This window comes from Macaca thibetana, chromosome X (assembly GCF_024542745.1).
Source record: "Macaca thibetana thibetana isolate TM-01 chromosome X, ASM2454274v1, whole genome shotgun sequence".
Taxonomy (NCBI): domain Eukaryota; kingdom Metazoa; phylum Chordata; class Mammalia; order Primates; family Cercopithecidae; genus Macaca; species Macaca thibetana.
In genome coordinates this window covers 56,751,512-56,763,996 of record NC_065598.1, presented here as the reverse complement: position 1 = coordinate 56,763,996, position 12,485 = coordinate 56,751,512, and the positions used below count along the sequence as shown (strand labels likewise).

Sequence of the window (12,485 nt, the reverse complement as noted above, 5' to 3'; positions counted from 1 at the left end):
TATTGTATGGGAGTCTAAGTCTCTTTGTAAGTCTCTAAGGACTTGCTTTATGAATCTGGGTGCTCCTGTATTGGGTGCATATATATTTAGGATAGTTAGCTCTTCCTGTTGAATTGATCCCTTTACCATTATGTAATGGCCTTCTTTGTCTCTTTTGATCTTTGATGGTTTAAAGTCTCTTCTATCATAGACTAGGATTGCAACCCCTGCTTTTTTTTTGTTCTCCATTTGCTTGGTAGATTTTCCTCCATCCCTTTATTTTGAGCCTATATATGTCTCTGCATGTGAGATGGGTCTCCTGAATACAGCGGACTGATGGGTCTTGACTCTTTATCCAGTTTGCCAGTCTGTGTCTTTTAATTGGAGCATTTAGTCCATTTACATTTAAGGTTAATATTGTTATGTGTGAACTTGATCCTGTCATTATGATATTAGCTGGTTATTTTGCTCATTAGTTGATGCAGTTTCTTCCTAGTATCGATGGTCTTTGCATTTTGGCATGTTTTTGCAATGGCTGGTACCGGTTGTTCCTTTCCATGTTTAGTGCTTCCTTCAGGATCTCTTGTAGGGCAGGCCTCTTGGTGACAAAATCTCTAAGCATTTGCTTGTCAGTAAAGGATTTTATTTCTCCTTTACTGATGAAACTTAGTTTGGCTGGATATGAAATTCTGGGTTTAAAATTCTTTTCTTTAAGAATGTTGAATATTGGCCCCCACTCTCTTCTGGCTTGGAGAGTTTCTGCCGAGAGATCTGCTGTCAGTCTGATGGGCTTCCCTTTGTGGGTAACCCGACCTTTCTCTCTGGCTGCCCTTAACAGTTTTTCCTTCATTTCAACTTTGGTGAATCTGACAATTATGTGTCTTGGAGTTGCTCTTCTCGAGGAGTATCTTTGTGCCGTTCTTTGTATTTCCTGAATTTGAATGTTGGCCTGCCTTACTCGGTTGGGGAAGTTCTCCTGGATGATATCCTGAAGAGTGTTTTCCAACTTGGTTCCATTTTCCCCCTCACTTTCAGGCAGACCAATCAGATGTAGATTTGGTCTTTTCACATAATCCCATATTTCTTGAAGGCTTTGTTCATTTCTTATTCCTCTTTTTCCTCTAGACTTCTCTTCTCACTTCATTTCATTCATTTGATCTTCAATCATTGATACTCTTTCTTCCAGTTGATCGAGTCGGTTACTGAAGCTTGTGCATTTGTCATGTATTTCTCATGTCATGGTTTTTATCTCTGTCTGTTCGTTTGTGGCCTTCTCTGCATTGATTATTCTAGTTATCCATTCTTCCGTTCTTTTTTCAAGATTTTTAGTTTCTTTGCCTTGGGTACGTAGTTCCTCCTTTAGCTCTGAGAAGTTTGATCAACTGAAGTCTTCTTCTCTCAACTCATCAAAGTCATTCTCCGTCCAGTTTTGATCCATTGCTGGTGATGAGCTGCATTCCTTTGGAGGGCGAAATGCGCTCTGATTTTTTGAATTTTTTGAACTCCCAGCTTTTCTGACCTGCTTTTTCCCCATCTTTGTGGTTTTATCTGCTTTTTGTCTTTGATGCTGGTGACGTACTGATGGGCTTTTGATGTGGGTGTCCTTTCTGTTTGTTAGTTTTCCTTCTAACTGTCAGGACCCTTAGCTGTAGGTGTGTTGGAGATTGCTTGAGGTCCTCTCCAGACCCTGATTGCCTGGGTATCAGCAGCAGAGGCTGCAGAAGATAGAATATTGCTGAACAGTGAGTGCTGCTGTCTGATTCTTGCTCTGGAAGCTTCATCTCAGTGGCATACCCCGCCATTGAGGTGTGAGGTGTCAGTCTGCACCTTGTGGGGTATGTCCCCCAGTTAGGCTACTCGGTGTCAGGGACCCACTTGAGCAGGCAGACTGCCCCCAGAGGTGGAGTCTACAGAGACAGGCAGGCCTCCTTGAGCTGCTGTGGGCTCCACCCAGTTCGAACTTCCCAGAGGCTTTGTTTACCTACTTAAGTCTCAGCAATGGCAGGCATCCCTCCCCCAGCCTCGCTGCTGACTTGCGGTTAGATCTCAGACTGCTGTGCTAGCAATGAGGGAGGCTCCATGGGCATGGGACCCTCCCGGCCAGGTGTGGGATATAATTTCCTGATGTGCCGTTTGCTAAGACCCTTGGTAAAGCGCAGTATTAGGGTGGGAGTTACCTGATTTCCCAGGTGTTGTGTGTCTCAGTTTCTAAATGGATTCCCTTCTCCCTTGAGCTTCCCAGGTGAGGAGATGCCTCGCCCTGCTTCAGCTTTCGCTGGTCGGGCTGCACTAGCTGACCAGCACCAATTGTCCGGCACTCCCCAGTGAGATGAACCTAGTACCCTAGTTGAAAATGCAGAAATCACCTGTCTTCTGTGTCACTCGCACTGGGAGCTGGAGGCTGGAGCTGTTCTTATTCGGCCATCTTGCTCACACCCCCTCAGTCTAACTTATTTTTGAAAAACAAACTCTTAATTTCATTTATCTTTTGTATAGAATTTTACATCTATATTTTAATAACTTCTTTAATTTTAGTTATTTCTTTTCTTCTGCTGGCTTTGGAATTGATTTTTTCTTATTATTATAGTTCCCCTTGGTGTGATGTTATATTGTTAATTTGAGATCTTTCCAACTTCTTGAAGAAGGATTTAGTTCTATAAACTTTCCTGGTAACAATGCTTGAGTGGCACCTTAATGACTTTGGTAAGATGTGTCACTATTTTCATTAATTTTAGAGTTATTTTTGTTTTCTTTTATTTCTGCCTTAATTTTGATGTTCACCTAAGAGTTATTAATCACTGTCTTTGATTTATGCCTTAATTTCAATGTCCACCTAGGAGTTTTTCATGAGAAAATTGTTTAATATCCATGTATTTGTGTAGTTTTGGGAGATCTTGATATTGATTTCTATTTTTATTTCACTCTGGTCCAAGAGTGTGCATGGTAAGATTTAATATTTTAATTTATTGAGACTTGAAGTCTGACTGACCATGTAGAGTATGCTCCATGTACAGATGAGTTGAATGTATATTCCATGGTTTTTGGGTGTAGTATTTTGTAGATGTCTATTAAGTACAATTGGTCAAGTGTTGAGGTAAAGTCCTGAGTTTCTTTTGTTAGTTTTCTGCCTTGATGATCTGTCTAACACTATCAGTGGGGTTTTGAAATCTGCTACTATTATTTTGTAGCTGTCTAAGATTTTTCTTACGTCATGAAGATTTTTCTGTGAATCTGAGCACTCCAATGTTGGGTGCATACATATTTAAGATGGTTCAGTCTTCTCGTTGAATTAAAACCTTTATCATTATATAATGCCCTTCTTTGAATTTCCTGATTTTTGTTGGTTTAAGATCTGTTTTATCTGATAAAAAGAATAGCAACTCCTGCTCTTGTTTCCTGTTTGCATGATAGATCTTCCTACATCCTTTCACTTTGAGCATGTGGGTACCATTACATGTGAGATGGGCCTCTTAGAGAAAACAGATGGTTGGGTCTTGTTTTTTCATCCAGCCTGACACTCTATTTTAACTGGGGCATGTAGCTCATTTACATTTAAATACGTGTGATTTTATTCAAGTCATGCTATTAGCTGTTTGTTATATAGACTTGATTGCATAGTTGTTTTATAGTGCATGCAAGCTATCAGCTTGAGTGTTTCTGTGACAGCCGGTGTAATTCTTTTGAATCCATGTTTAGCACTTCCTTAAGGGCTTCATGTAAGGTTGGTCTACTTGAAAAATATTCTCTCAGCATTTTCGTGTCTGAGAAGAATTTTATTTCTCCTTCATTTATGAAGTTTATTTGTGAGGATATGAAATTTTTGGCTGGAATTTCTTGTCTTTAGTGATGCTGAAAATAGACCCCTAATATCTTCTCATTGTTAAGGTTTCTGCTGACAGATCTACTGCTTGCCTGATGGAGTTCTCTCTGCATGTGACTTAACCCTTCTCTCTAGCTGCCTTTAAGATTTATTTATTTATTTATTTATTTATTTTTGCATTGACCTTGATGAATCTGATTACTATGTTCCTTGGGAATGGTCATCTTACATAGTATGTGGCCACCATTATCTGTACCACTTTGATTTGCATGTCAACCTCTTCACCAAGACTGGTGTCAACTTCTTCACCTCAGATATATTTTCCAATTGATTATTCTCTCTCCTTCTCTCTTGAGAATGCTGATGAGTCATAGGCTTGGTCTTCTTATATTATTCCATATTTCTTGGAGTTTTCTTTAATTTTATAATTTCTTTTTCTTTATTTTTGTCTGACTAAGGTGATCTGTGAAAACAGTATTCAAGCTCTGGGATTCTTTCCTCAGCTTGGTCTATTCTGCTGTTAATACTTCCAATTGTATTATGAAATTCTCGTAGTGAGTCTTTAAGTTCTAGAAGCTCTGTTTTGTTGTTTCCTAAAATGTCCATTTTGTCTCCCATCTCTTGGGTCATTTTACTGGATTCTTTGGATTCCTTGAATTTCAACTTTCTCCTGAATCTCAGTAAGTTTCATTGACACCCACATCCTGAAGACTGTGCCATCTCAGTCATTTCAGACTGGTTAAAAACCATTTCTGGGGAGCTATTGGACTTATTTTGAGGTCAATAGGGACACTTGGCTTTTTGGATTTCCAGAGTTCTTGCGCTGATTTATTCTAATATTTGAGGATTGGTATTTCTGTAACTGTGGTGTAAGTTCAGTATAGTTCGTTGGCTATGTTTGTGGATCCTTTCAGAAGGCCAGTGTTCTGTATAGGATTTTTTTTTTTGTATGGAGTTTTGCGCTTCTTGCCCAGGCTGGAGTGCAATGGCACAGATCACTGCAACTTCCACCTCCTGGGTTCAAGTGTTTCTCCTGCCTCAGCCTCCCGAGTAGCTGGGACTACAGACGCTTGCCACCATGCCCACCTAATTTTTTTTTTTTTTTTTTTTTTTTTTTGGTAATTTTAGTAGAGACGTGGTTTCATCATGTTGGCCAGGCTGGTCTCAAACTCCTGACCTCAGGTGATCCACCCCCCTCAGCCCCCCAAAGTGCTGGGATTACAGGCATGAGCCACTGCACCTGGCTTCTGTAGGATCTTTATGTGTGTTTGAATTCTTGCACTTGGTTTCACAGGTGTATATATTAGCCGGATGACTGACTGGTGTTGTAGTTTGGGCTGCAATCCAGTAGATGAAGCGTTTAAGAGTAATGGCCAGTAGCTAGGTTAATACCAAGCTGTGCAGCTCTTTTGTATTTCCTTTAGCATGTGGGCATGCTATTGAGTTGGGAGAGCAGAAAGAGATAGCACCTCCCTCACCAGATCTGCTCCTGGGATTTGGGAGTGCCCCCTGTGATCAGTGGTGCTGCACTGGCATTTCTTTTGTTAGCTATTCTGTACCACCAGCCCTCTCGGGCAGGGGTTGCAGCAGAGAGATATGCCACACTCTATGGACCCACCCTGTGGAGTCTCATCTGGCCCAGGAACCCATGCATCTCTCACCTCTCAGTGTTCTGGGGTTGGGAACTCCTCTCCAACTTCATTACTGTCCACAGATCTCTGCTCCTTACTCTCAAGTATCATGCTATAGCTCTGGGTGCACATAACTGTCCCTTAGCTGGGGTTCGGTTCTGCCTGTGCTAGGGGATCCAATATGCTCCAGGCTAGCTAGGAAAGTACTCAGGTGCATCAATACACTGAGGCTGGGCTGCAAGGGCTGTTATGTGCACCTGCTCCTGCAAAGCAGCTAGGCGTGGATGCTGGGAGAGGCTGACAGGCAGTAAAGCTTGCAGAGCAGATGCACCTCAGTCCCGTGAAGAAGCTGGCTCTGCTCTCTCTTGGGTCAGAGGTCACCTGGCCTGCACCTCCTCGGAGGAATGGGAAGCCCTGGGGATTGGTGCCTATGGCTACTCTCAGCTGGAGCTGCCCAGAGTACCAAAAGCTTCCAGGCTCCAAGCCCTCTGAAGGCCTGTCTCCGCCTCCTCTCCATCAGATCTTCCTGCCAGCTCATATACCCATGGGCGACAAGGGGTCCCCTATAGCTAGGATCCCAGAGATTTCCGGTGAAGGTGAGGCCTCAGTTCCCTCACTGACCCCTTTCGCAGGAGCCATTTAAGGCCAGGTTTCAGTTATTGATTTTAAATCTTTTTTTAAATATATATTCACTGAAAGCCATACATTTCCCTCTAAATATTAATCTAGTTACATCCCATAAATTTTGTTATATTATTATTTTTTTTCTTTCAGTTTAAATGTTTCCTTGTGATTCATTTCTTTGACCTATGGGTTATTTAAAAATATGTCGTTTACTTTCCAAATATTTGGGATTTTCATTTACTTTTGAGGCTAGCAGGAAGTTACAAAATAAGAACTGTATGACAGAGAAAGCACAGGTCTTTATCAGAATCCAAGTTTGGCTTTAGCCAAACTAGGGTCATGAGCCTCAATTGTCTTATCTGAAAAATGAGATCAATAATACTATTCTTATAAGTTTGCTGTGAGGATTAATGGATACTGAGCATAGTGCCCCCATATGCCATACAGAGCTAACAGAGGATGACCATTATCATTTTTCCCAATGGAACTTGCTGAATATTTCCTCTCATTTCAAAACTGAGGAAGCAGCATGAATTAGTCCTTCACTTTTATAACATCCTTTTTAGTTTATAAGTTTAGAAAATGTAGCAACTTGTGAATTAAACTCATGTAGCCAAAAATAAAAGAATAGTACCTTGTAGCTGGAAAGCTTCCTTGAGTGTCAAAGGAACCCCAAGGAAGGGCCATTTATTTTCCAGGGTGGCTTCATCTTCCTGCTTCTCTGCAAGCTTTTGATCTACAGCATGAGCCTCCTTCATTGCTTCCTCAAACCTAAGAAGAAATAAAACAATGCAAACTTTAACTACATAAACAAGTCATCCGACCAACTTTATTAAAAGAATACCCATATCAACATGTTAATATGTAATCAACATATTAAAGTTAATGTACTTGTCAAGAGCCTTATAAAGTTGACCATTTGAGCCAGTGATTCTCCTTTTAAGAATCCATCATAAGAACAGTAATCCAACCTAGCAAGAATTATCCATACAGAAAGCTGGTCATTGCATCATTATTTATATTAGAAAAACACATAAAATCTCCCTGTCTCCAAATAAATAATTATAGATATCTACAACAGACAACTGTATGGCCAATAAAGGTGGTGTTGCATAAAGGCCATAAACAGACACTTCTCAAAAGAAGTCATTTATGCAGCCAACAATCATGAAAAAAAGCTCAACATCACTGATCATTAGAGAAATTCAAATAAAAACCTAAATGAGATACCATCTCGCACCAGTCAGAATGGCAATTATTAAAAATCAAGAAACAACAGATGCTGCCGAGGCTACAGAGGTAAAGGAATGCTTTTATACTGTTGGTGAGAATGCAAATTAGTTCAACCATTGTGAAAGACAGTGTGACAATTCTTCAAAGACCTAGAACCAGAAATTCCATTTGATCCAGCAATCCCATTATTGGGTATATACCCAAAGGAATATAAATCATTCCATTATAAAGATACGTGGACATATATGTTCATTGCACCACTATTCACAACAGTAAAGACATGGAATCAACCCAAATTCCCCTAAATGATAGACTGGATAAAGAAAATGTGGTACATCTACACCATGGAATGCTATGCAGCCATAAAAAGAAATTAGATCATATTCTTTGCAGGGACATGGATGGAGCTGGAAGCCATTATCCTCAGCAAACTAATGCAGGAATAGAAAACCAAACACTGTATGTTCTCACTCATAAGTGGGAGCTGAATAATGAGAACACATGGACACAGGGAGGGAAACAACTCACACTGGGGCCTCTCAGGGGTGACAAGAGCATCAGAAAAAATAGCTAATGCATGCTGGACTTAACACTTAGGTGATGGATTGATAGGTGCAGAAAACCACTATTGTAAAAGTTTACCTTTGTAACAAACCTGCACATCCTGCACATGTACCCCAGTACTTAAAGTAAAATAAAATAAAATAAAATAAAGTGGTGTTTCCTAAAAGTTTTACTGCCCTTTGGAAATTCCTATAATGTAATGTCATTTAATGTAAGTGAAAAGAGAAGGTTATAGCAGTATATTCCTAGTATAACCTCAATCATGTGAAAATCGTAGGCAAAACATTAACAGTGAATAACTACTCTTTTGGTGCTATGATTACAGGTAATTTTTTGTTGTTTTTTGCAAATGTTCTATAACGGACATAATTACAGCAATTTCCAGAATGAAATACAATAAGTCAATATGTCCAAAAGAGCACAGTTTTAATGTATGTGGTAATACAATCACTAAAGTATGCAATTCCAGTGTAATTTCTCAGTATCTCAAATATTAATTCTTGAAAATGAAATGTAAAATCCTCTACATAACCTTTCATGTGACTTAAAATAACTTTAATAAAATATCTTTGGGCTCAATAGTAATAGTAATTATGTTTATTACTTCAAAAATATACAAAGTATAAAAAAAAGAATATGATAATGTCTATGCTTTTAAGATGAATAAAAATTAAGGCACTCTCATTTCCTAGTTTTGTGAACTATGCAAGCTCTTTTATTTCACTGGATTTTAGTTGCTTCAATTGTAAATTGGGGACAATAATATCTACCTACCATGGCGGTAGTGAGGATGCATTGGGAAAATGAATATAAAGAACTGTTGGAAGTTCCTAAAAAGAAGGATTTTTTACTGTAATGTGTATATGACAATATGCTAGAAATGGAGGAGACAGGAGCTATAGAGCATGCCAGCATAATGATGATAATGATATTTAACAATTAATGATATATGTCAGGTATTGGGCAGTACTTTAAATATTGTACAGTCAGTTAATCCTGACACTCATGTGATGTCATAAACAACCTACAGAACGGGAGAAAGTATTTACAAACTATGCATCCAACAGAGATCTAAGATCCAGAATCTATAAGGAACTTAAACAATTAAACAAGCAAAAAACAAATAACCCCATTTAAAAGTGGGCACAAGACATGAACAGACACTTCTCCAAAGAAGATAGACAAGCAGCCAAGAAATATATGAAAAAATGCTCATCATCACTAATCATCAGAGAAATACAAATAAAAACCACAATTAGATATCCTCTCACACCAGTCAGAATCGCTATGATTAAAAAGTAAAGAAACAACAGATAGTGCTGAAGCTGCAGAGAAAAGAGAATGCTGATGGGAATATAAATTAGTTCAGCCATAGTGGAAAACAGTTTGAAGATTTCTCAAATAACTTAAAACAGAACTACCATTTGACCCAGCAATCCCATTACTGGGTATATACCCAAAAGAAAATAAATAGTTTTATCAAAAAGACACATGCATTTGTATGTTCATCACTATGCTATCACCATAGCAAAGACATGGAATAAATCTAGAAGCCCATCAATGGTGGGCTGGATAAAGAAAATTTGGTGTATATGCATCACGGAATACTACACAGCCATAGAAAGAATGAAATCATGTCCTTTGCAGCAACATGGATGCACCCAGAAGTCATTATCCTAAGCTAATTAACACAGGAACAAAAAACCAATATCACATTGTTCTCATTTCTCAGTGGGAGCTAAATACTGGCTACTCATGACCATAAAGATAGCAACAATAGACACTGGTGACTAATAGATGGGGAAGGGTGTGAGCGAAGGAAAGTTTTGAAAAACTGTTGGATACTATGCTCACAATCTGGGTGATGGGATCATTTGTATCCCAAACCTCAGTATCACACAATAGATTCATATAACAAACCTGCACATGTGCCCCTTGAATTTAAAATAAAAGTTGAAATTATATCTTTAAAATGTGGCTAATGCAGTATGTTTAAAGTATTTTGACATATTTAGCTAAATAATATGTACTATTAAAATGAATTCCACCTTTTTCTTTTCCCTTTTTAAAATACAGCTGCTAGAATATGTAAAATTGCATATTGCCTCATAATTTATTTCTATTGAACAATATTAATCTAGAGAGAGAATGCATAGTCTTGTATCTCAGCTCCACTATTTACTGTGTCTTCTGTGGAAAATTACTTAACCTTTCTGTATTTCAGTTTCCTCATCTGTATAATGGAGCTAAACATAATTACCTCATAGAATTGCTGATATTATTCAATTAATTACTGCATTTGTAAAGCACTACAACAGTACCTAGAACACTGTAAGCACGCAAGTGCTAACCATCACTGATATTACTATTTGTATAGCCTTTGTTGTCTGAGTACTACTGCCCCACCGATAGGGGTAAAAACTCTGCTGTCATAAAAACTTAACTGTCATGCATATATCCCTATTGGTGGGCCAGCAGTACTCAGAGAACAAAGGCTATATATATATATATATATACACACACACACACACACATATATAGTACATGTATATAGTATATATATGTAGTGTATATATATACTGTGTGTGTGTATATATATATATATATAAAATATGTGTGTGTGTATATATATGTATATACACACAAGATGCTGCTAGTCTCGGTATATTGGACACCTGAGCCGAGTGAAACAAATAAAATTATCTCTTTCCCTAGAGGTTCAACCAAAACAAAGAAGGACTGGGGTTGGTTAGAACACATTAATGGCAGGGCTCTAAAATGAAGGCCCACAAATCTCCCACTTTTGAGAGTCCAGAGTTACATCAGTCCCTGACCTTCCCAGGATCTAGCTGTTCAAATGCTTCGTAATTTGTAAAATTGTGAGGATCTTTATGATTATTGGCCACACTACTACCTTTTTACACCCATAAGCCAGTAAAAGTACAATTCTATAGCAATGAAAAGAATCACTGTAAGCACAGCCATTTAGAAACTATAAACATTTCTGTGTGTCTATAGCTAGTTACAAGATAGTGTCATTACCATTTGTAGAGCAAAGGCCAGCACTCTATGTGTTACACATTCTGGGGGCATTGCAGGTAAATACTGTCTACCTGGGGAAAAGGACACTTTTTGCTTTGCTTATATCCCATCCCTCACACCTTGGCTGCACAAAAAACAGCAGAAGGGTGTGAGGTTGAGGTTACCCACTTTCTGGAAATAAAAAAGATTTCAGTTGCCAATTCAGAAGGAATTGGGAACCTAAGACCAATATTTCCAATAGGTACAAACTTGGAACCTCAGTAAAACACTCACATACCTAAGACTGCTAGTTACTGAAAGCTTCTCTGGATGTGAGCCTCATCCAAGGCAAAAGGGCCTGTAGCCTTATGTTTAGGAAACATCAGGAAAGAAAACTTTGAGACACAGTGTCCCTGTCTGCAACCTGTCTGAGGAAAAGAGTACTCAGAGAGATAGATATCAGATGGGGTAGCAGCTGAAGGAGAAAGTCTGTGATTAAGAGGTGAAAATAACTCAAAAAGTTGGACTGAACTAGAAGGGATCCATCAGATGAATAGCAAAAATACCCAAGTGGAGTAAAAAGGAAGTTACATGTGGGAGAATGGCACAAAATAAAGCTGAAAAACTAAGGTGTGCCAGATTACAAAGGGCCCTTACGTGGCGTTTTAAGGAGCCTGGATATTGAAATGTTTAAAGCAGGAAAGGGGCATAATCTCTTTAGTGATTTACAGATATCCTTTGGCTTTTGCAAAATAAAAAGTATGGGGAAGGGAGGGCAAAACTAGAAACATAAAGATTACTGCAGTAGGCAAAGATGATGGTGATTGGGACTAAAGAGACATCTGTTGAGATAGAGAATAGTAGAGTTATTTAGGGATGAGATCTTGAGAGAGCTATTTAGAAGATAGACTTCATATAAAATAGAAGATTAGAATGTGGGGGAATGAAGGAATTATTTTCCACTTTTTCTGGCTTATGGTAGATGGTAATGCCATTTCATGAGTTTGATTTTAATTATTTTGACATTCGGTGCCCATGGGACTTCCTAGTAGAGGTGTCAAGTAGGTAGATACATATATAGGAATTGAGCTGTTCAGGGCGGAGCAAGATGGCCGAATAGGAACAGCTCCAGTCTCCAACTCCCAGCGCGAAGGACACAGAAGACCGGTGATTTCTGCATTTTCAACTGAGGTACTGGGTTCATCTCACTAGGGAGTGCCAGACAATCGGTGCTGGTCAGCTGCTGCAGCGCGACCAGCTAGAGCTGAAGCAGGGCGAGGAATCGCCTCACCTGGGAAGCGAAAGGGGGAAGGGAATCCCTTTTCCTAGCCAGGGGAACGGAGACACACAACACCAGGAAAATCGGGTAACTCCCACCCCAATACTGTGCTTTAAGCAAACGGACACACCAGGAGATTTTATCCCACACGTGGCCGGGAGGGTCCCACGCCCACGGAGCCTCCCTCATTGCTAGTACAGCAGTCTGCATTCTAACCACAAGGCAGCAGCAAGGCAGGGGGAGGGGCGCCTGCCATTGCTGAGGCTTAAGTAGGTAAACAAAGCCACTGGGAAGCTCGAACTGGGTGGAGATCACAGCAGCTCAAGGAAACCTG

The 12,485-nt window shown here is 39.4% G+C and overlaps 2 protein-coding genes across 4 annotated transcripts in view; one reads left to right on the top strand and one right to left on the bottom strand.

The window, feature by feature from the left end:
• The window catches only part of FAAH2 (fatty acid amide hydrolase 2), a 294,424-nt gene that overhangs the window by 185,387 nt on the left and 96,552 nt on the right, over positions 1-12,485 (bottom strand). For all 3 annotated transcript variants that reach the window (XM_050776927.1, XM_050776926.1, XM_050776925.1), the window contains one exon: positions 6,689-6,825. In XM_050776927.1, the coding sequence (XP_050632884.1) occupies positions 6,689-6,825 (137 nt within the window). The remainder of the gene's footprint in view (positions 1-6,688; positions 6,826-12,485) is intronic.
• Positions 1-12,485, top strand: part of LOC126946496 (zinc finger X-linked protein ZXDB-like) — a 540,578-nt gene that overhangs the window by 526,810 nt on the left and 1,283 nt on the right. The gene's annotated exons all lie outside the window — the stretch shown is intronic.